The sequence below is a fragment of the Perca fluviatilis genome, chromosome 3 (assembly GCF_010015445.1).
Source record: "Perca fluviatilis chromosome 3, GENO_Pfluv_1.0, whole genome shotgun sequence".
Classification (NCBI taxonomy): domain Eukaryota; kingdom Metazoa; phylum Chordata; class Actinopteri; order Perciformes; family Percidae; genus Perca; species Perca fluviatilis.
The window spans coordinates 8,578,818-8,602,027 of record NC_053114.1 but is presented as its reverse complement, the minus strand read 5'-3'; the positions used below and the strand labels follow the sequence as shown (position 1 = coordinate 8,602,027).

General features: G+C 41.8%; 1 protein-coding gene across 5 annotated transcripts in view; it reads right to left on the bottom strand.

Moving 5' to 3' along the window:
• Nucleotides 1-349: 349 nt before the first annotated feature.
• Nucleotides 350-23,210, bottom strand: part of LOC120556467 (transmembrane channel-like protein 3) — a 56,418-nt gene continuing 33,557 nt past the window's right edge. For 2 of the 5 annotated variants that reach the window (XM_039796111.1, XM_039796112.1), the window contains exons 7-22: nt 22,509-22,651; nt 20,939-21,086; nt 19,669-19,712; nt 18,991-19,138; nt 18,665-18,774; nt 17,489-17,567; nt 15,516-15,779; nt 14,687-14,815; nt 12,827-12,894; nt 12,290-12,418; nt 9,900-10,010; nt 7,146-7,271; nt 6,923-7,001; nt 5,871-5,913; nt 5,515-5,788; nt 351-1,768 (exon numbers count right to left, since the gene is read on the bottom strand). In XM_039796111.1, coding sequence (XP_039652045.1) covers nt 769-1,768; nt 5,515-5,788; nt 5,871-5,913; nt 6,923-7,001; nt 7,146-7,271; nt 9,900-10,010; nt 12,290-12,418; nt 12,827-12,894; nt 14,687-14,815; nt 15,516-15,779; nt 17,489-17,567; nt 18,665-18,774; nt 18,991-19,138; nt 19,669-19,712; nt 20,939-21,086; nt 22,509-22,651 — 2,895 coding nt within the window. In that variant the 3' untranslated portion in view covers nt 351-768. Of the gene's footprint in view, nt 1,769-5,514; nt 5,789-5,870; nt 5,914-6,922; nt 7,002-7,145; nt 7,272-9,899; nt 10,011-12,289; nt 12,419-12,826; nt 12,895-14,686; nt 14,816-15,515; nt 15,780-17,488; nt 17,568-18,664; nt 18,775-18,990; nt 19,139-19,668; nt 19,713-20,938; nt 21,087-22,508; nt 22,652-23,210 lie in introns of all 5 variants that reach the window. The other 3 variants (XM_039796114.1, XM_039796115.1, XM_039796113.1) reach the window with 2 other exon arrangements.

Below are 23,210 nucleotides of genomic sequence, written 5' to 3'. Positions count from 1 at the left end.
TCGCGCCATTGATCAACAAAAACCTGGTCCAAAGTCAATAGTGCAGCATTTCATTGTTATTTGAACAGGGCATTAGTAAAATGTGCCTAGGCTTATGCACACTATGCTTGTTACATACACACACAGGGACGCGCAGCAGCACACAAACTATGCAAAAGATTGGTGCAAATCCGGCATCATAATATCAATGCGCCAAGGTACAAACGCGCCTGGCTTTTAAATGAAATGAGAGATGACATTCTGATTGGTTTATTGCATGTTACGCCCAAAACACACCTATGAATTAATGAAGACATTAAGTACAACCCTTTTGAACCATGCGCCTTGCGCACAGACCCTTTTTTCCGCCGTCAAACTAGCAAAAGTGGATTTGGACAAGCCCTAAAAACACACCTGTGCCCTGCGCTTCACGCCATTCACTTAGATCATTGAAATAGGGCCCTCAGTGTCTGATCAATGGGAGATTACTATTATATGCTGTGTGGGAAGCAAGTGTAATTATGTAAACTGTATTTGTGTTCACAGCTGATGTTACACTAATAGCGTCAATGTAGTATGGTTTGAATATACACATTGCAATACCAACACGTGCTGACAGTTGTTTCAAAATGATACAAGACAACACACATAGGGGAAAGAAATCACATTTATACTGTAATAATATATTTTCTGTGCTTTCAATGCAATGTTTTAATAACGCTAAGTGTATATTTCTATCATATTTTGAAAAACATTTGACCAGAATACATCATTTTAGCAAAGGAGATGTCACACATTGGAGCAGACCAGGTCATTGGACTCAGTGACATTTAGATCAAAGCTGGTTTTGGACTTCTTTTTGCCAAGCTTTCCTTGCCTAGCACTGGACTTGAGATAGTGCTCCTTGTTGTGGATGACCTGAATGTACTGGTCAGTGCTGCTGTTCTGCTGGTCACTGCTGGAGGCCAGGGACGCTGAGTCGGACTCGGTCAGTGGGGTCTCCAGCTTTGGTCTCGTCTTGGGCTTCACATAAGCCTCCATGTGCCTGGTCCGGGCTGGGGACTGACAGTGTCTTCCTGGGGAATGGATGTGACGCCTGCTTCGCACAAGCAGAGAGTCTGCTCCTCTCAAACTGGTCTGGGACTGGGAGTGTGACTCTAAACCGCCCCAGTCCATTTCGACATCCTCCTCCTCTTCATCCTCTTCCTGCGCGCCACATCTTCCTCGAGCAGTGTGTCTGTCTTTAGCCATTGACGCGTGGCTCTCCCCGCGGTCCCCGATGTAGAAGTGCGCCGGCTGGTGGAGGTCAGAGAGGGAACGGGGCCGATGAGTCTTCCCCAGCGACAGCCTTCTCCTGCCTTTTCCCTTATCCTCCTCCTCTTCCTCTTCGCTCAGATGTGGCTGCGATGGCTGGGGCCGGTGAGGATGCGGTTGGCGGTGAGCAGTGCGCGGCGGGTAGCGTTTGAAGTTGCGTGGGTACAGCTCCAGGATCTCTGCGGGCTCCTCCATGAGGTAATGGCGCGGGACCCGTGTGGCCGAGCGCAGCAGCTTCTTCCGGGGATCGTGCTCGTTGACGATCACGTAGCGGGTGGTGGGGCCGCGCCGTCCTCCATAACTCTGCGCAGTGATGATCCCGGCAGCCTCGACCGGATGTATGGAGCGTATGGTCTTCCTGTACAGGGGGTCAGAGTGGATCTTGTCAGAATAGCGAGCTGGGGGATTGTACGCCATGTGGTGGTAGGACTTGGACCTGCAGGTCCCACTAGGGCCACCGAAGAAGGGCGGTGGTCTGTTATGAGAAAGGACAACACATCAGAATGAGCTTGTATATGGCATATCAGTATGTAATATTGTTGGTATATTATCATAATGTTATTAAAAAGCATGGACTTATTTGAAATGCTTGCACTGCATTGCAACACATCATTTTGAAAAAAATATAGGAGACATGATGTTCACTGAGATGGGTAAAGACTGTTAAAAGTACTGAAATGAATGACAACCAATGGCTATGTGGAAGCTTAAAAAAACAAAAATAACAAACTTATGATTTGTATATTGGTCAGCACAGCAGTGATGTAATGCACAGTAAATGCTATTTGTACAAAATGTTCTTAAACATGCAAAATAGTGCTGGTACAGTCATTTAAAGCCAATATTCAACAGGTTTAAATTTGACAGTTTTCATGCCAAAAAACTTTACACAACTTACAAGTAGTCAGTGCTTCCCACAGAATATTATTCTTCATAATGGAAAAGAAACTGAGACAGCATTTAGAAAACCCAGGTAAATACTAAAGTAAGTACAAATTAGGGCTGAACAATGGATCACTTTTTCATCAAAATGGCTATATTTTTTAAGAGTTTAATTTTTCAGATAACAGGAGTCCCAATTTAAATTTAATTAACTGTCACTATCAAATAAAGTCAGCTGAAGCTCATTTACATTAATCAAGTGTGTTAATTTAATTCAGAGTTGCCCTGACAGCAAACTTTGCTGTTGGCATATATGGCCCACTATTTACACTTGGACAAACTAAGAAACACTAGCATTTGTATGTTTGAAAAGGTAAAGAATGTCTTTAAACTGTTCAAAAAGACCAACTGTGACGTGGGTATTTTACAGACCAATTTTGTTGAGTGTTACTGACCAATACCTGGTCGATATTCAGCTGTAGGCCAGGGCCTTATTTCCCAAAAGCATCGCAAGGATAAGATTATCGTGAATTCCATCTTACGAATGTTCTTAGGCTTTAAAAAGTGTTTCCCAAAAGCATTGCAAATGCAAATCTTAAAAACGATCAATGAAAAAGCATCTTAAGAAGATCTGGAACCTGCAGGAGGAACCAAAGACTTCTGTTTTACTCTTGCATTTTTATTATTTATTCATGAAATCGATAGGAACGATTACTAGGTTTAGGACGAGCTTAATAGTAACATCTATCTCCAGCAGCAGCGTAATCAATCAAAGTTGCCTTCTTTAACTGACTTCCACCTAGAAACATGAATTATAAAGGCCAGCAAGCTGTAAACCGTTTACTGCACAATAAGTTTTGTTTTCATACCGAACAATTCCAGGTAGCAATCATTCATTTGTGTTGTTTTCAACACCATTCCACATCATCTTCAGTACCATACACAGCCGATATTAAAGGTCCTATGGCATGAAAATGTCACTTTATGAGTTTTTTTAACATTAATATGCGTTCCCCCAGCCTGCCTATGGTCCCCCAGTGGCTAGAAATGGTGATAGGTGTAAACCGAGCCCTGGGTATCCTGCTCTGCCTTTGAGAAAATAAAAGCTCAGATGGGCCGATCTGGAATCTTGCTCCTTATGAGCTCATAAGGAGCAAGGTTACCTCCCCTTTCTCTGCTTTGCCCGCCCAGAGAATTTGGCCCTCCCATGAGAAAGAGAGACATCATGGCTTTCAAACGAGCAAAGTGGCAGTTGGTCAAGGCCACACCCCCACTCTCCACCTTGCCCCCCCCCTCTCTCCTCCTCAATAGCTACAGACACAGAAATGGCACATACTAAGGAAAGCTCATTGTGGGACTGGCTCTAGTGGCTGTAATTCTGCACCAAGGCTGAATTTCGGGAAAGAGACTTCAGATACAGTTTTAGGGGATCACTAAGGTCTATATAAAAACATCCAAAGAGCACCATGTCATGGGACCTTTAAGAAGCTCTTAACATGACATCCTTTGAGGATGTGCTACAGCAATTCGGAATCCCTAGGTTTCAATATTTTCAATATTAGCAACTTCGCCATCTGTTAATGGGGATTTTTGGATCCAGTTCTTCGGCCCCGAAGGCAGCAGAATCTTTAGATAAGGTGTTCATGAAATATGGAAAAATGAGGCTTCTGGGTATTATTTATATGCTTATGCAGAACCTGGGGGATGGATCTTGGTCAGCCCTCATAAGACACGGAAAAGGGATCTGAGTATTACACTGGATGATGAGAAGTGGGACAGAATACACGATGTGAGGGTGCGCCTCATTCAGTTCAAGATTATGCATCGCTTCTATTGGACTCCCTCCAGATTGTTCAGACTTGGTCTGAAAGACACAACAAATTGTTGGAAATGAAAGATAGAGGACGGCCAATTACTTCATGCCCTATGGTCCTGTGATAAGGTCCAGGAATTTTGGACTGGGATTCATGATAACCTATTTTGGATTGCAGGGACCCAAGGTTCCATTCAGCCCAAGATGATTTGTTCTGGGAGATGAGTCAATCGAAACGGGATAGATAAGCACATAAGAAGCTGGGTCCAGACTAGTTTCATGATGATTCATTTAAGGGGATGGAGGAATGAAGGGGTGCCGCCAATCCAGGAGTGGGCTTGTAAATTGGCTAAAGTGGCGGCGTTTGAAAAGATGTCATATAAACTGTTTACCAGATGTACTGTGGAGACGGGTTTACTATGTGCTTTTATCACATATACATAATATGTTTATTTGGTTTACAGTTATCTATTTTGTTGTTATTTGTATTGTCTTGAATTTTATAGTTATTTCATCTTCGTCTTCATTTTTGTCTAAGGAAGTGGTGATGATGAGTGGGGGGGGGGAGGGGATGTGTTCATGTTGTGAGCTGTATGTTTTGTGTTTTGTTGAAAACAAAATAAAAGCTGTTAATCTTTAAAAAAAAGAAGAAGCTCTTAACGTAATGCACGTGCACTCGCTGTTAAGTGCTGCTTTAGTAAAAACGAAAAACGTAACTTCTAAGATCAGTCATTATCAGTCCTATCGATTCCACTACTGAACAATTCTACAAAGAAAATTCCTAATCAATAAAGTTGCATCCATCACAAAAAGCCCAGTTCAGACCAAAGATTCACGACGAGACGAGTTGAAACATGCAAGTACTTGCAACCCGTCGGTATGCAGTGTTTTAAAACCTGCCAGTTCACACCAAAGAGGCAAGACGACACGGTGTGTCATCTCCATAGCAACGACTCGTTGTACTTCCGTCCTAACTCCCGACTTCCAGGCTTTTTGTAGCTAATTATATTGATTGTTGCGTCTAAATATGATTGTGGATAACGTTAGTGCTAGTGAGGTGCTTGCTACAGTTACATTTCTAGTGATGAATCGGCGAAAACACGTTTTATTTCTCCTATTCTCTGCTTTGTCCTAGGTGCTCCCTCTCTTCAGTCACTCTCTAGCTCACTCCACCGTACGTGCTTGCGGGCGCACGTTGAGCCTCCGTTAACCATTTGTGACAGAAATAAAATGGATTATGGATCATTTTATTGTAGCTGACTTTACCAGCTGACTTCTCTATTGGCTGTTGAAACAGGTGACGTCTCTTACGTTCTAAAACCAGCCTCTGGAGACTGGACCAGCTGAATCGCAGCCACACCATCAGCTGGTCTGAGTCGAGCTGAGACCGCTGCAACTTTTCTCTGTGACGTTCTAAAACGGTTTTGTCTCGTCGCGAATCTTTGGTTCTGAAGTGGGCTCTAGAGGTCGCCTGTTGTCTTTAAGTCAACCTGATTGGCTAAACCAATATAAAATGTGTGTCCGACCTGTTAGGAACGTGCTCCGGCCTGTGTTTGGGCAGTATGGTCACTGTTGGACTTCTGACAGATCCAGCCCCCCTTCCTCTGTTCAGGTCCGCCCTGGACGCTGATTGGGTGATGGTGCGGATGCTGTTACCACGACGAACAGGGGAGTTGAAGTTTGTGACGCTGCCGTTGCGTCGGGGAGATGGAGTGTGAATGGAGGCCTCCTGGCTCGTGATGTCACTCTCTTGCTCATCTGGCTTTTTGTCCACCGCAGCCTCTGGAGCCTGCAGCCTTGCTACGGTAAGGGTAAATGTTACACGACAAGAAATAATAATAAACCTACACACAGAAAAAAACGGAATAAACACCAGAGATACCTGCAGCCATCTGGAAGACTTTCTTCTTGTCCTCGGTCCGCTCCTAGACAGATTCAGTTTTAAACCGTTAATTATTTTCCGCATTCTTTGCTTACAACATTACTTAAAATGATAATTCACTTATCAAAATTGTTGCTGATTAATGTTCTGTCAATCGACTTATCAAATTATTGAGATCAATTTTGTGGCCATTAGATTAGGTTTTTCCACCCGAGAGCACTGGTTTATCTTTAAACTGTAAAATGTCTGCTCAGTACAAATCTTGGGCAAATTATTTAATGACCAACTTCAAGGGATCCATCACACAATTAGATTCATAAGCATTAAAATCCAGTGACGTTCTGCCTCTAGTGTTATGTACCTAGAAAGATCTCTACATGCTCAAGGCAGGACCCCAGGAAGTGCTCTGGGATTTGAAGCCACTTTGGCATAGTGGCCATATAGTGGAATTACAACTTCCTCTGGCCCAATAACACTTTTTTTCCCATAGACTTACATGGTGAAAGAGACGTCTGTAAATCAGTGGATACATTTTTTCAAGCATCACAAACCCCACGAAATGACTCGTTTCACTATCAGAATTTGATCTAGAAGAGCTGCACGATTGAATCGTTTAATCACCATTCAAGTTAGCGGTGCGCTCAACAGGAAGTAGCAGCTTGACTAGCGGAGGTCTCTAGTGCTCCTGCTCTATGGGCCGCACAGTGCAGAAGCATTGCCGATCATCCTGGTCATTTTAGACGCGTCAGTTGAACTTTTTTGGCCTCATGCGCCACTGAGCAACTTTTACAGGACAGACGGGGCTCTGCCTTGAACGCTGTATCCAGGTCTTATTATACAGCCATGGCTCAAGGCTGAAGACCGCTCCAATTACTGTCCAATTATCACTTGTAACTGGTCATTCTTTCCTGCTAACTTCCATACCGTATTCTTCCTGTCATATAAGGCCACCAAAGTGGATTAAAAGCAAATGCTATGATTGAGAGCGATGTAGACATATTTTGAGTCAGTCCTACAAGGTATACATGAAAGAATGAAACTCAGAAACTCACAGTCTGGAGCTGCATTCTCAGCTGGTTGTTGGTGAATTTGAGGGATCTGGCTATGGCCTGGAGATAGTATATCAGCATGCTGAAACACACAGGGGCAACAGTCAAGATGGCACGTGTGTGTGTGTGTGTGTGTGTGTGTGTGTGTGTGTGTGTGTGTGTGTGTGTGTGTGTGTGTGTGTGTGTGTGTGTGTGTGTGTGTGTGTGTGTGTGTTTGTGGTCTTACAACAGCAGCAGCAGTGCCGGCAGCACTACGACAGGGCTAGTGACGTAACTCATCACTTTACTGAACCACAGGGGGAAGTCATTGGCCACTGTTTCAGAGATGATGTCATATATCTTCTCTTGACCACTGAAACACACATTTAAATACTTTAAGTTAACATGTAGAAACAATATAAACACGACCACACCTAAGGGTGCAGGTAACAGCTCCTACTTCAAATGTATTATTGAATAAACAGCAGAATCTAGCGAATATATTGGCTTTTCCCCTTGGCATAAATGTAGGGTGACCAGATGAGAATGGGTAAAATTCGGGACCAAAATGATTTATTATTTTTATTCAGGAATGTAAACCCGAAAATACAAATAAAAAATCATTAAAATCATGAACTCAAGTGTCATTATCAAACAAATAAAACAAACCCAATGCGCTTTGACATCAGCACATCCAATCCAATTACTCTGCCTGCACGTACACTTTCCCTGGCCTCATGGCTGCAACTTGCGCTCTCTTCATCTACTCTATAACATAAAAAAGGGGACAAAAAGGTTATATTTTTTGTAATTATCCTTTGGTTAAGTATTGCAACCACAGATTGTGGTGTCCCTCAGCTGTGATGCCTGTTGTCTCCCGATGGGGATGGGGGTAGGGATCGACCGATATGGATTTTTTTAGTGCCGATACAGATTTCTTTTCATCAGCCTTAGTCGATGACCGATACGGGCTACCGATTTTCTTGAGCCGATATTTGTAGCCAATACTGCTTTTGCTCCCTCAATTTACATCATAAAAATGTAAACCCTGCCACACTGGATTTGTTTTCGGAATCTGCTCTTCCATTTCTTTAAAAATAATAACCAAAAACACAGATCAGTGTCGCTTCTGCAATCATCTTACATTCATATCACCCAAATTATGTGTGCAATGTGCATCATCTGGATGGGTGCACTGCATATGGTTAACTGTGCAAGGGTAAAAGGCTTTCATCAACATCTACAACACAGCCTTGATGATGCATTGCTTGCTGACATATTCTAAGACAGATATAATCAGGTCATCACAAAATGTCCATTGTCAACACAGCAATAATTTAAGAAAACAATAAACCTGAAAAGTAGCCATTGAAATAAAGTGCTTGATTTGTAATTTAAGACTGCCATGGTGCTAGTGGTGGAGGGACAGCGCATGGTCTGCACGTGAACTGCAGCGTCTCCAGCAACACAGATCTGCCTGTTGACGCCTGTCTGTAAATAATGCCGGGAAAAAACTATCGGCGAACGCAGCAGCCGCATATCGGCCGATGCCGATACACGTAAAAACGCAAATATCGGCCGGCCGATAAAATCGGTCTATCACTAGATGGGGGCTTTTATTTTGGAGACGAGGAGGACTTTCAGAACATTTTGGAAGTGGGTCGCTGGCAGAGCGCCCTGGACCATCTGCCGGACCGGGAGCTGGCTGCAGGACGACTCAATCACCATGAACAGTTTTTAATGTTCTATCAGACTATAACTACTCGAGAGTCTGCTCGAGACTTTGCTCAAATTTTCGGGACAATTAGGGAAGGATTCAGGATTCGGGACAACTGCTTGGATTTCGGGACTGTCCTGAATTTTTTGTGACGTCTGGTCACCCTACATAATTGTCATCTGCAGAAACCTTAACACCAATTTATGCACATAACCCAGACTGCCAAATGCAAACAGATTTACACACTAGAGGATAATCTGGTAATTTGCTCTTGCCCAATTCGAGACTGGTCCAAACCATAGACTGTAAAAATAATGGATGTACTATCAGTAACGCCACCCATTGGTTTGTGGACTGCCGTTTTGAAGCCAGTTTGCATTTTTGCCATCTTGGTATTTTGTAGCCAGAAGTGACCATATTTGGACAAAAGGGCAGAGCTGAAGAGGATGACCCGGCTAAGCCAGTGCATCTATGGTTTCAATGGTGCTGCGCTAAGCTAAACACTAAAGAAGTTAAGTTGCTGATTTTCAACCTTTCTGATGCAAGTCATCCAGTGAAGATTTACCGGCAGGTAAACGCAGACCTCCGGGTACTGGCACCATTCATCTGCACGTACAACAGTACAGAAAATCGACATACCGTACTTTCCCTTAAGTCACCAGCTAACGCTAGCGCTAGGTAGCCAGCTTTGGTTGACAAGGTGCTACCGAACAGTAAACAAGACATTTTTCGGCGACCAAAATGTCCCAATTAACATTGATAAAGTGAAAATACACAGTGTGAGAGTCAAAATTTAAGATGAAAACACGGACAATCGCCAAAAATAACGTCAGGACTATTTTAATGTCCACAGTGTTAGCATGGTTAGCATTGCTAAACCTCTGTCCTGATTGACAGGTCCTAAAGCATCCCCTGCTTTTTCGTCTATCTCAAAATAAATCGGACCATAATTTACAAAATGAACATCAATCTGTATTGAAGAAGACTTGAACCTAGCGATTGAGGCCATAAACTCATTATGAAAGTGTTTACTGAGGTAACAAATCAAGTGAGAAGTACGGTTATTTTCAGTGGAGTCAAAATTAGAGAGAATGTAGCTTTTTAGGAGCCTCAGCATTGACTTCATTTTTCCGACCCAAAAGCTTTGTCCATATTTTTTTTTACAGTCTATGAGCCAAACAGCCTTTACAGGTTTTGGGACATCCTTCTATTGATATGGAATATAAGTCACAACAGTTCCTCTAAACAACACACATATTCTGATACTATATAAACTGTGTTTACCTGAATGGTCCACAGTGCTGTGATGGTCTGTATCTCACTATGGCGACGATGGTGGGCAGCATACACAGAAACAGCATGAAAAGCAGCATAGCCAGGTAGAAATTGTTTGATCTAAAAAAGGCAAGGCAAAGACAACATGGAGGTTTCAAAATTAGCTTCACATGTTCACATTACTGCTGTTTCCAGACTTTTGCTCTACTGTTGCTTTTAGAGCAATCTGTTAAAATATTCCGCAAAATGCAGCAGAAATTCTATGTCGGAAAATGAGCCTAAGCTACTGTATTCTGTTCATTGGGTGGAAACCCAGTAGGTCCACTACTTTCTAAAAAAACATCCTGTTGAAAGAAAAAGGTTGTATATGCAAGCAGAACATAAAGAATTAGCTTGCATTACTAGTGAAATCTAAATGTAGTTTTAAATGAATGAATGGGACATTTGATGTGCTGGTTTTGGGTACCTATAGTTAACCACACCTGTGTAGCTATATTGTTTGAGATTGCCTGAGAAACACGTTGAAGAACGGGCTTCTTGCCCGAAACATCATTGTGGCAATACAATACAATTGCCTCTGGGCAAATCAGCCATCTTTAAACCCAAAGCAAGTGCTTTCAATTCTGGTTCAGAAGCAGTCACAGGAAATACCAGTGTCCAATTTCGGAATCTGTTTAAAATTTGAGCACAGGTAAATGCCAATTAACCAGAGCACGTTCTTCCTCCACAGCGCCGTGGAGGAAGGTCTGGCAATGCAAGACTAAGACTGCCTGAATCTAGTGGGTTTTTGGGGGGGACTTTATGAGACTTTCAATAGATACAGCAAAAAGTGTTTGAAAAAGGAAAAGTTGTTGGAGGATCCAAACTAGGGTTGGGCAATATATATCAATATATGAGGCTAGATATCGTATTAAATTTTGGATATCGTTTTGCCTTTTCCTGGTTTTAAGCTTTTAAAACCAGGAAAAGGCAAAACGATATCCAAAATTTAATACGCATTACAGTAAAGTGATGTCATTTTCTGAATTTGCCACTCTGTTCTGCTTTTACCCACTTAGTCATTATATCCACATTATTGGTGATCTATATATACAGTATTTATCAAACTATTTTGTGAAAGCACCAATAATCAACCCTACAATATCGCCCTGGATGTATTTGGTCAAAACTGTCGTCATATTTGATTTTTCCATATGGCCCAGCCCTAATCTGAACCATCAACCCTGTCCAAGGGGTCGGACCCTTTTACCACACAACACTGACCACACACCATCCACACTTGGCCGAGAATAGAAATGGCTCCCCCAGGGCTTCCTTTAACAGCCAGTGAGAGTGATCACAACATCTCCTGACATGAGTACAGCAGCTAAAGCAAGGAAGGGGACTCAACAGTACACTGGAATTGTATCACTGACCTAGGATCAGAAAACCTTTGATTTTATTTAGATCATATAAAAATGTATGATCACATTTTTGTTTTGTTAAGTTTATGTCAAAGTAATTATAATGTGCAGCAGCATTTCACCTTTTTGGGTGTGAGACCTTACGTTCTGCATCGACTGTGGACTTCTGGGAAGCTGCCCGTTATCGCTCATTCTGATGAGAGCAGCTACATTGAACGGCATCGTTGTCTCACTTATCCTTTTGTTTAGGATACATTAACTGTCAACACTGACCCGCGCCCGGGAGGTGTTACATCTACATACATACACTTAATAATGGATCCACAAAAAATCAAATGTGTAATGTGAAAGTGATCACTTGTAGGGCTGAACCCACACACCATTCTCAAAGAATGCTTTTAACTGAGCCAAGTTAGCTGTTTTCCCCTGATTCCAATCTTTATGCTAAGTTGGCTAACCTAACCACATCCTTGGACAGAAGTCCACGTTTTTCACTGTGCATGATGAACATTTTCTGAATTATGCTTCCATTTTCTTCGAAGGCAGTTCTCAGTCACTCACAATCACAAAACAATCCCCAGGAATAAAGAGCCACTGCTGTCTGTTTTCACCCAGACAAAATTCCTCATTTACGCAGTAATATACGGTCATGTTGGGGGGCGGTGCTCCAGTGTGTGTGATGAACATTTTAAAGACAGTATTCAGCTTTGATTATACATTACCACCCACAAGGGACAACAAATCTCCTATTGTCGCATTTCTTGTTTGAGGCCAGGAACGCTAGACTACTAAAACAAAATGTATATTATCACCAACAGAAATGTTCACACGCAGCCTTCTTTACTACCAGCAACCTGTCAGTATCAGTCACTCTCTCCTCCAGCACGACTGCATTAAATGGCTCACATTTACTCCCAGCTGTATGCTGTACTGCCCTCTGTGCATGTGTGCGTGCATGTGTGTGTGTGTGTGTGTGTGTGTGTGTGTGTGTCAGACCTGGAGGCTCGGAACACCTGCTGATGGGGGACATTGCAGGTGAGGACGGCCCAGCTCCTCAGATACATCAGACCAATCAGCTTTAACACGTTGAAGGCAGGGAGACAGGGAGAGAAAAACGCTCCCATCCTGGAGGAAAGAGAGAGAAAGTCATTCACACACACATGCAGGCACGCACGCACACACGCACACACACACACACACACATAGCCACTGGGGTCACGCCCCATTGAAAAGCCATTCCATCCAGTGGCTTGTGGTTTCACTTCATTATGTTCATTACAGCAAGGCGACATTTCTGAAATGACTTGAGGAAATACAGTGGAGCAGCCACAGAGGCGTAATGGAGAGATTACAGAGGGCCACATTCCTTTAAACAGGGTCATAGAGACTGGTCAGCACCGGCCACACTATTAACTCTTGAGTTAGATCTTCTATTACACACAGTGGGAAGGCCAAGGTGACACAGAGAAAATAGAAAGATATTCTCCATATTTCATTTTCTGTCAACTATTTTAAACACATTTTTGGACTTACCAGATCATCCCTTGGTTATAAATCAGATGCAAAACATTCTCTGCTATTTTGAATTCTCCATATTCAGGCTGTGAAAAGACAGAGAAAGCATTAATGTGGCATAGAGCTGTTACTAACGATTATTTCCATTGTCCATTAATCTGTTGATTATTTTCTGGATGAATGGATTTGTTGTTTGGTCTCTAAAATGTCAGAAAATGGTGAAAAATGTGGATCAGTGTTTCCCAAAGTCCCAAGATGACGTCCTCAAATGTCCTGTTTTGTCCACAACTCAAAGATATTCAGTTTACTGTCACAGAGAGAGAGAAGAAACTAGCTGATATCAGAAAAGTTTGACGTTTTTTCCCCATACAAATGACTTAAACCGATTATTCGATTATCACAATATTTTTTTATTTAATAGTTGACAACTAATCAGTTAATCTTTGCGGCTCTACTTTGGAGCAATGATTTTATGAGTGGGTCCCAGTTCATCTCTCAAATCATTTAGGCATAAGTAAATGCATTCAGCACATGTTGGCTCTCAAGGAGACACACAATGTGTTTTACTGAGTAACACTGTAGATAAACAGAAACTTTATTTGTTTACAAGAAAGGTACACAGGGTACCTTTAGAGGAATAGTTCGATATTTTGGGAAAAAAATGCTTATTCACTTTCTGGTGGAGAGGGCGAGAAGATCAATACATCTCCCTTATCTGTCCATTCAATATTAGCTCAGAAACAGCTGGCATGGCTCTGTCCAAAGAATAAGTAGTTTTGGAAAGTCACCTTTTTCCTTTCAAGCAGCACATACATGGAATATCATTCCCACAGAACTAAGGAACATCACATCCATCAAATCCATAAAACATTGGTTACTGACTAATCAAATATGCTGCCATAATCTGGAATAATGTCTTTGTCTTTGTCGCTATAGCAGTGTCTCTGTGTGTGCTTATGTGCTTGGTGCTTCTCTGTTGTTGATGTGTCTTAATGTGTTTCTATGCACTTTTACCTGTGTCTACTGTATTTGCTACTATGTTTTTTTCATGCCATCAACCTGACAGCTGTCATGATCAGGAATAGTGGTTGTGTCATTTTACTTGGCTATGCTTATGTGTTCTATTGTTGTGGCTTATCTAATGTTACAAGCCATCAACCTGCTAGGAACTGCAGATGAAAACTAGCCTGCATGGCTAAATCTGGCACACTTACATGTTGGACTCTGTGCTCATGTTGATTAATGTGCATTGTCCCTTTTAAATAGAGAAATACCTACCTACCACCACCTTTAAAATTCAGTATTTACAATGTTATATCCTTTTTGCTTAAGCCATACTGTAGCGTCCCTCAATAAGCAGCCGGTGAGACGTATAGAAAAATTAACTGTCGGTTTTATTATTGACCTGAATACAGGCTACTGTAGGCTGTAGCCAACACCAAAAACAAAGAACAGTTAAACCAACTGACGTTACCTGACCTTCCTAGCCACCCACTCTTAGCTCTCACTTTTCCACCCCCTTCTTTTCCTGCCGGACATAACAACAGCCACACCCCCCTTAGCTCTCAGACAACTACAGGTGTACGATCTCCCGCGGCTCACTCTCATAGGAAAATGACATGTATACGGTTCACAGCATCTAAACTCACGTTTACTTCACTGACAGGCGGAAATCTAAGTGTCTAACTCAACATCTCTAATCTGTATTGAACAGTGATACTCTTAATATTTAACATTAACATTTAACATTAATCTGAATAATTAACACAGTCCGTTACAATACCATTCGCTGTTTTACTGGAGTTATGCGCTGGACTATTTCTTTGCTGTGAAACAGTAACTTCCTGCAATAAAAAAATCAACTTGTGTACAACTTACAAACTTGCTCTCTAAATCCCAGCAGCAGCAGTCACTCAGGTAGCGAACCACCAACCCTCTGATGAAGTCAATGAGCAGGATGCTGGCCACCGTGAAGATCATGTCAATGATGGACAGCTTCAGCATCTCCTGGAGACACACCATCCACATACATGCATATAAATATACAAAACATATGCACTTCATTATGTGAGTCACCACACAAACCTGGCCAAAACTGGCTCTGACTGGGTGTTACAGCACGTCCGGGACATTGCAACAGGACGAATTTGTCACAAATTTTACAAGAGAATGACACAGAGAGTGATAATTCTTAATGGAGTGTACATCAACAGAAGGCAGAGACAGCCTTCAATCAATCTATCTTCATCATAAAATTTCAATTTCAATACAATTACTGCCTCCCCCTCCCCCATCATATTTTTTTTTTTAAAGATTATTTTTTGGGGCATTTTGGCCTTTAAATGAATAGGACGGTTGCAGACAGAAAAGGAGGGCGAGAGTGGGGGAAGACATGCAGCAAAGGGCCACAGGTCAGTGGGGCCAGTCTTAAACGTGTATCATGCTTCTTGCGGTCAGCACAGTCGGGGAATGTGGAAGGCAATATCAAGCAACTGCAGTCTGGTCTTTTTTAACATTAAAACATGTAAACATGTTCTTGTAGAAACCCAAAATACACATACTGTATGAACCTGAAAATGAGCATGATATGGGACCTTTAAACGTTTTCAATGGACCTACTTCCTATTAAAGAAAGACAAAGAAACATGCCATGTGAATAAGCATATAGCAATATAGTATATATAGTATAGCAATCAGAAGGGGGAACCTGTCCAACGTAGGTCTCCCAGCAGGGGTCCTGCTGAGAGCGGGTGTTCTTCTCAAACAGAGCTGTCTGGTTGAAGACGCTCCCTGAGCTGCTCACGCTGCTGTTCCTAACGACCAGCACCGTGGCAATGGTCGCTATGGTGCTGTTGCGATGCTCGGAGACAGAGATGTCAGAAACCAGCGTGGAGAAGCTGTCTACCTCCGGCTGAGAGATGGTGGCCAGAAAGGAGCTGGAGTCAGACCAGTTACCTGGACTCACTGGGACCTGGGGACAGATACAGTAGAATCCATCCCCTGCTACACATTTTTTTTATGGGAAACTTATTATGTAATCGCTACATAATGGTGCAAAAGGAACAGTTCAACATAATGGAAAATGGCTTCATTTCCAAGAGTGAGATGAGAGGATACACATATCAATCTCATGTCTGTGTTTTAAATGCAGAGCTTGAGACAGCTAGCAGGCTGGCTCACTCCAATCTCATTTAACCCATACACAAACAGAAAAGTATAAACAACTGTTTGTGGTTTTAGGGGAGTAAAGTGCTGGAATTATTTCATGGTGAGCAGCAGCCGGCCACAGACACTGCACAGAAGTACTGGGTGGAGGGATACTCTGCTTCTTGTAAAGAAATTGTTCCAGCATCAAAGTGGAACTGAATAAAGCAGACAGAAACCACACCCCCATCTTAAAAAAGAAAATAGCTCCAGCATGTAACTACCCCTAATATCTAAAGATGTAGTTTTTCAAATATGTGTTCATGTCTTAACATAGCCTCGCTTTGCCAGACCTTCCTCCACAGCGCTGCGGAGAAGGGTCTGGCTAGTCCACACAGCATTCCGGGATGGGAGAAAAACGTGCTCTGGTTTACTGCCATTTCTTTAAACCAATCACAATCATCTTGGGCGTTGATAAGCGCCAGACGGAGCAACGGCGTCTCTGCAAAATAGCCTCGGGAAGGAACTTGTTTTGGTGGAACGTGTACGTTCAAAAGTTGTTTTAAGTCATGCAACAGAAAACTCAGATTGGACAGATAGTCTAACTATCTGTCTGGATTTACCCTGCAGAGATCTGAGGAGCAGTTAACCAAAGTGTGTAGAACGCTAACACAAAGAAAGAGGAAGGTGACGGACATCCGGCTGAAAATTCTGGCAGAATTTCCTGGCAGCACTGGAGCAATCCCAGAAGTGGAACGTCGTGTACATAGACTATGTTAAACATAAAATTGTGTAAACAAGACACGTTTTGCTAAGCTCTGTACTAAACACACATACATGAGATTGATTGCAATGATTTTCTCATTTAAATCTCAGTAAAAAAAGGTAAATGGGCATATTTCTCTTGATAATGAATAATAAAATGTAATAAAATATAATTTATATATATACACAAAACCAGACAGTGTAACATGATTTTCCTGCTAATAAAGATTGTTATAACTATCACTGATGACAGTAGCTTTAGATTATTACACAGCCTTGTTGAATACTCGATTCTTTCGTGTCAGGGTCCTGTATTACCCTGCTGGGTTTCTAATTTGCAATAATGACCGGCTCACTCTACAGTATGCCTTTTTTCTATTTGAAAAGACATTTTGCCATGGGATGTTTTTAAAATGTACTTTTTTGAGAGCAAACATTTTTCTGGCACTGACACAACATTCAAAAGGTGGAGATCTTAAAACCTTGGTACATGAAACTAAAATGCTCACTCCAGGTAAGTAAGAAAATGTTTGTTGGTTTTTATCTAGGTGAACTAACTCTTTAGACTGGGATTGTTACAACCTGTGATCACTCATGTTGCTGCGCTGCTGTACCTGACTCGGTTTTTATGAGGCAGCCTCATCTCCAGATCTCAGGAATGAAGCTGATGTTATCAGAACTTAAAGGAAAGATGGCTACAACTATGAAAAAACTAAGACCCAGGCTGTAAACAAAAAAACAGATGCATTTCTTTTGTAGTTTTATACTCACAGCAGAGCTCATACTGTTGACCTTATCGAAGAGGGCAATAATAAGGCTGTAGAGATTCCCCAGGTATAAAACAAGCACTCTGTAGACACATAAACACATGCCCAATGTCAGTGTGCAGTAAGAGCTGGGATGCAATACCTACTATAGTGTGTACTTTAAATAGTAGGGCTGATTCTTTAATTCTTTCACGATACATGGGTGCTGATTGGATTTGCATTGCGATTTTCATTTATTGCGATTTCTAGAAGTCTCGCGATTTTTTTCCCCTTCTTTACCAAAAACAAAAGTTGAATAATACACTTCTAGAGACAATATTGATAAGTGTAATTCCCCCACTGGGGATCAATAAAAAGTATAAAATTAAATTGAAAAAAAATGTACAGTATATTTCATGAGACATTTCTAAAAACTAATTGTTTTCTAAGAAGAATGCACATCACATGTCAGTCAGTAAGTCAGTCTGACATTTATTTCATTTCTTAAAGAAGAACATAACATGGATCTTATGCATTTTCTGCTTTCGCTTTGTTTTGCTGGAAATGGATATGATGTAGTCGCCGTCGGCGGTAACGTAGAAACAGAACATATTTAGGTGACTCTTTAGTAAAAAAAAAAATTCATTCTGGGGAAAATAATTGATTTTTAAAATTGGCGCCAAAAGAAATCCTGATACATACGTGAAACGATTTTCTGCTGCTACGTGCTGCATTAAATTTCTCCTTGCCAGAACTTCCTCCACAGCGCTGTGGAGGAGGGTCTGGCTAGACCACACAGCATTCCGGGATGGGAGAAAAACGTGCTCTGGTTTATTGGCATTTCTTTAAACCAATCACAATCGTCTTGGGCGGCGCTAAGCACCAGACGGAGCCACGGTGCTGCTGCAAAATAGCCTTGGAAAGGAACTTGTTTTGGTGGAACGTGTAAGTTGTTTTAGTCGTGCAACAGAAAACTCAGATTGGACAGATAGTCTAGCTAGCTGTCTGGATTTACCCTGCAGAGATCTGAGGAGCAGCTAACCATAGTCCTCATAAATCCACCAGAGTTTAGAACACCAACACAAAGGAAGCGGACATCCGGCCAATAAGAGGGACATCCGGCGGAAGTGGTTCCGAAAGTGGAACGTCGTGGATAAAGACTAGTGCTGCATTAGGCAGAAGTTGTTTGGTGATGGAGTACCTGGCCAGCTGGAAGCGCAGCGAGGTCCGTGGGTGGTACATCTCCAGCTGAGCCACCAGCTCAAAGGCAGACGGAGCAATCATGGTGATGAGAGAAACCACCACACTCACCTGCACAGAGGGAGGACATTAAAAGCCACTGACCCAGAGCTTGGGTTCTCTTTTTTTCCGAAAAACAAATTTGAACTAAAAATGTATTATACAGTATGCAGATAGACACTGTCCTCTGCCTCTCCACTTTCATTGATTCCCTGGAACTGTATCGTATGTTGAATAATCTAATCAAACTAATAATGATGAGGAGGATGAGGATGTCTGCTCTGCTACCTCGTTCTTCTCCCACAGCGTCAGCTCAGGCTTCTCCTGCTCCAGTTTCTGAGAGCGGTCCACCACAAAGTAGATGATGTAGATGCTGCCGGCCAGGGACAGCAGCACCAGGATGTTGGCTAAGATACGCAGACTGATCAGAACCGCCCTAAACAAACACAAAGACACAGAAATACATTGATCAGTGAAAGAGCACACACTTTATCTTCAAAAATCTGGAATTTCACAGTAATTCCTCAATTACATACATTACATGCAGGGCTTTTAAGTGACACTCGCCAAATGCGGGTAAAAATTAGTAGCAACTAGTAACTTTTTTGAGTTACTAGCCAATTTAGCCGGTGATGAATGAAGAAAAGTGTCTGTTTGCATCGTCCGGCTGCAGGAACGATGCAACAATTCAGTTTTCTGCCAAGATATTTGGTGTCTTTGCCTTGGAAACTTAATCTTTATCTGACAACACTGCTTGTGGTACTAATCCTACATTTCCCATGAACACTAAGTCGTGACGTGTCAGACAATTGTGCCTAGCGATTGCGAGCTATGCTGAAACGGAGAAGATAAACAGAACAAAACAAACCAGCTGGGTTTGAACACGATTAAAAGGGGGAAAAGCTCAGAGGAGGAAGAAGAAGAAGAACATGCAGAGAAAACAAGAAACAAATAACTGACACCTACAGACTGGTATCCTTCTTCTTTTCCTGCTCCTCAACAATGGCTTCCTGTGCAGAAATACATTTGGTATTATGTTGTGACGACCAATGCTGTTATTAGCATTCATTAGCACTGCTGTTATTAGTTTCAGAGTAAAACACAGTCAGTGACAATAGCTATGTTTCATCCACAATTTTTTTTCCAAATTAAGTGATATCAAATGAAAAATGCCTTATGGAAGCAGTAAAATTCGATTGAATTTCATGAATATCGACTCAAAGGAAATAAGTTCGGTCTCATCGGATTTTCTCTTGATCGATATACGGCTTATGCGATAAATGCTGATGGAAACGTTATTTGCCGAATAAATAATGAATTGCGATTAAGTTTTAGGTCATTTTATAGTTGCAACCCGCCACAAAACAAAGAAGAAGAAGTTTTAGTTCATTTCTGCCCAGTATTTCTGCTCTGTTTGCACACATGGCGGGAGTCAACAAAGACAGATGTAAGTGTACGAACGAGGAGACGAGAGACTTTTTGAATTTAATTTACGAGCAAAATATAACGGCTATTTTAGATAGCAAAAATCTAAGAAATGCCATAATTTATCAGAAATTCGCGAAGGAAATGGCGAAAATGCTTCAACCAAAGGGTTTCCGTGAAGTGTCTCTGAACCACGATCTCCCAGAACTGCTTGGAGCGCTGTCGTTCCCACACCACAGGCCGCCTCCGTTGTCATCGGGCATTTACGTGCATCTGCATCTGTATCATCATAGCAATGTGTTGATAGCGTCGTTGATTTCTTATTATAGCTTGATATGTCGCTATCAGCTGGCACATAAGCACTATAACAACTTGTGCAATATTGATCATTTGTTGGTAGATGGCGCGATCCATTTTTTCTAGCAAAACTTTGCAAATGTTTGCTTGAATGTTGTGCGATTCAGTGCCAAAACAGCATGTGACGTCATTATGCACAGGTTTTTATTCGCTTTAAAGCCGTTGGATGGAAACACACTTTCACCAGCTTTATTCGCATGAGTTTGTTTACCGAACTTCAGATAATTTGATTGACAAGTGGATGGAAACTTAGCTAATGTTTGGTTTATAGAGTTCTGTGCATGAAAAGTGTAAGAGATACATAAATACAAGAGGGGAAAAGGGATGCCCTTGCTTAGACGGTGAATAAAGCTATATGGTAACATAACTGGATATGGACAGTCCAGTGGGTGTGCAGTGTGTGTGTGTGTGTGTGTTGTGTGTGTGTGTGTGTGTGTGTGTGTGTGCCTCTGACCCTGATGTTGTTGACGATGGCGGCTCCTTTGCTCTCTGCAGCCTCCGGGTTTCCTATCAGGTAATCCCAGGCACAGAAAACTCTCCAGCAGAACGTGAAGTTCTCATCCGAGGCACTGGCCAGGCTCAGACGAGAGTTCTTTGCCATTCTGCAGAAGCATTATTATTCAGAGAATATTATAAAACCATACAATATATTATCAAAGCAATATTTTGAAGAGAGTGATGCTAGTCAGCTGGTCAGTCCAACACTTTGGTTCAGAGTGAGATTCTCGACAAACTCTGGCCAGATTTCCATGGAATCTGTGGACATTTCTGTTCAGTAGAGTATGAATGATTTTGTCACATCTTAACCTGCCCTCTGGCAGACACAAATGTGATCATACCTCAGTGACTTTAGAAAATGAAAAATGTATCATTCCTAGATATGTTGTGCAGTCCTGTTCACTGCATTTGCATTGTGTGGTGTAATGAACATTGCTGCCTCTAGGAGACACTAGAAATGGCTTTAAACTGCTGAGTCAGGTAACACCATCTCACAAGCCGTGGGCGGTATATACAGTATATATATATATATATATATATATATATATATATATATATATATATATATATATATATATATATACACTGTATATGGTAGCTGGCATGCTAACCACTACCACACCAGCTGGTTAGGAACATGCTAGTGCCAGACACAATAACTCTACAAGCAGCTCGATCTCCCTAAACAATAAGTAGTTTGTTTAAGACACATATTTGTACCATTAACTCCTGCCTCTTTCATGGACCAGTTTATACACTGGTTATATAAAAGTCGATGGTGCAACACAACTGATAAGCCAAAACAGCCTCCTCTGTTTCTGACCCTAGGCCTCAAACTCTCTGTCACCTCAAAAGTCAGCACTGTCAAAATGTCAAAGTTTCCAAAAGGTGAACTCTGAGCAAAAGATTTGTGTTGATTTACTTCACCCCTGGGAGCAGATCTGCTGATTGCAGCAACCTAGGGCTGGGCGATATGGAGAAAATCAAATATCAGGATACCGTTGACCAAATACCTCAATGTCGATGTTGCAACGATATTGTAGGGTTGACATTTGGTGCTTTCACAAAATATTAACACAATTTGATTTGTGAGAATAATCATCAGTAATGTGGATATTATGACTAAGTGTGTAAAGGCAAATAATAGAACAGCTAGAACAGTCTGGTAAGTTCAGAAAATGACATCACTTTACGGTAATCCATCCTTTAAAACCAGGAAAAGACAACACTTACTGTATGCCATATTACGATATCTAGCCTCATATCATGATATCGATATAATATTGATATATTGCCCAGCCCTACGGCCATCCTTTGAAATAAATTGATTTCACTCTTTATGTTTGCAGTTTTAAATGCTGTGGGCAGTCCATTTCAATGAGCAACACATTTTGTGACTTGACACACTAGGATCAAATCGTTATCTAAAACAGTCATCATAAAGTCATCCTAAGGCATTACATCACATTATTACATCATCAAATCATCATCACATCAGTATGAGTTGTAAAGAGCGAAATGATTACTTTCTTAACAGAATGATGAAACTGTAGGCAAACACAGCCATCCCAACCAGGAAGTAGGCGAGGGGCAACCGGTACCCTGCGCTGCCGATCTTCCTCAGCCTGCCATAGTAGCCATAGAATAAGACAGAGTACTGCAGGTAGCCCTGTGGAGTTCAAAAACACACACACACACACACACACACACACACACACACACACACACACACACACACACACACAACACATTCACAACACACATGAGGAGGTCCAGCACATGATGACAAGGAAATCATCTACATCTAGAGTAACAGCACTTTTAAGTAACAAGGTGCATGTCTGAAAGGGGCTTTTGATTAGATCATGTAATAATATGTACGGTATGTAAAAATGAATTACAACCAAATATATAGCATATCTATTAGGGCTGTTAAAATTAATGCCACAATTTCTTTTTTTTACATGGGATTAACACGTGCATTCTGTGATTTGGGCCTCAGGCCGCTCCGTAGTTTGGGAAATCAGAAAGCAATGCAGCAGTAACGTTGTGGACGGCTAGCAGAAACAAAGCTCCACACAGTAGTTGCCTTTATGAGCCTTCTTGCACGCCGCCTGATACTTCTGAAGTGGAAGGATGCTGCCCCGCCGATGCTATCCCACTTGATAAGGGATGTGTTGTGTAATCTGAAGCTTGAAGAAATCTGATGTACGCTATGGGGTTCTGAA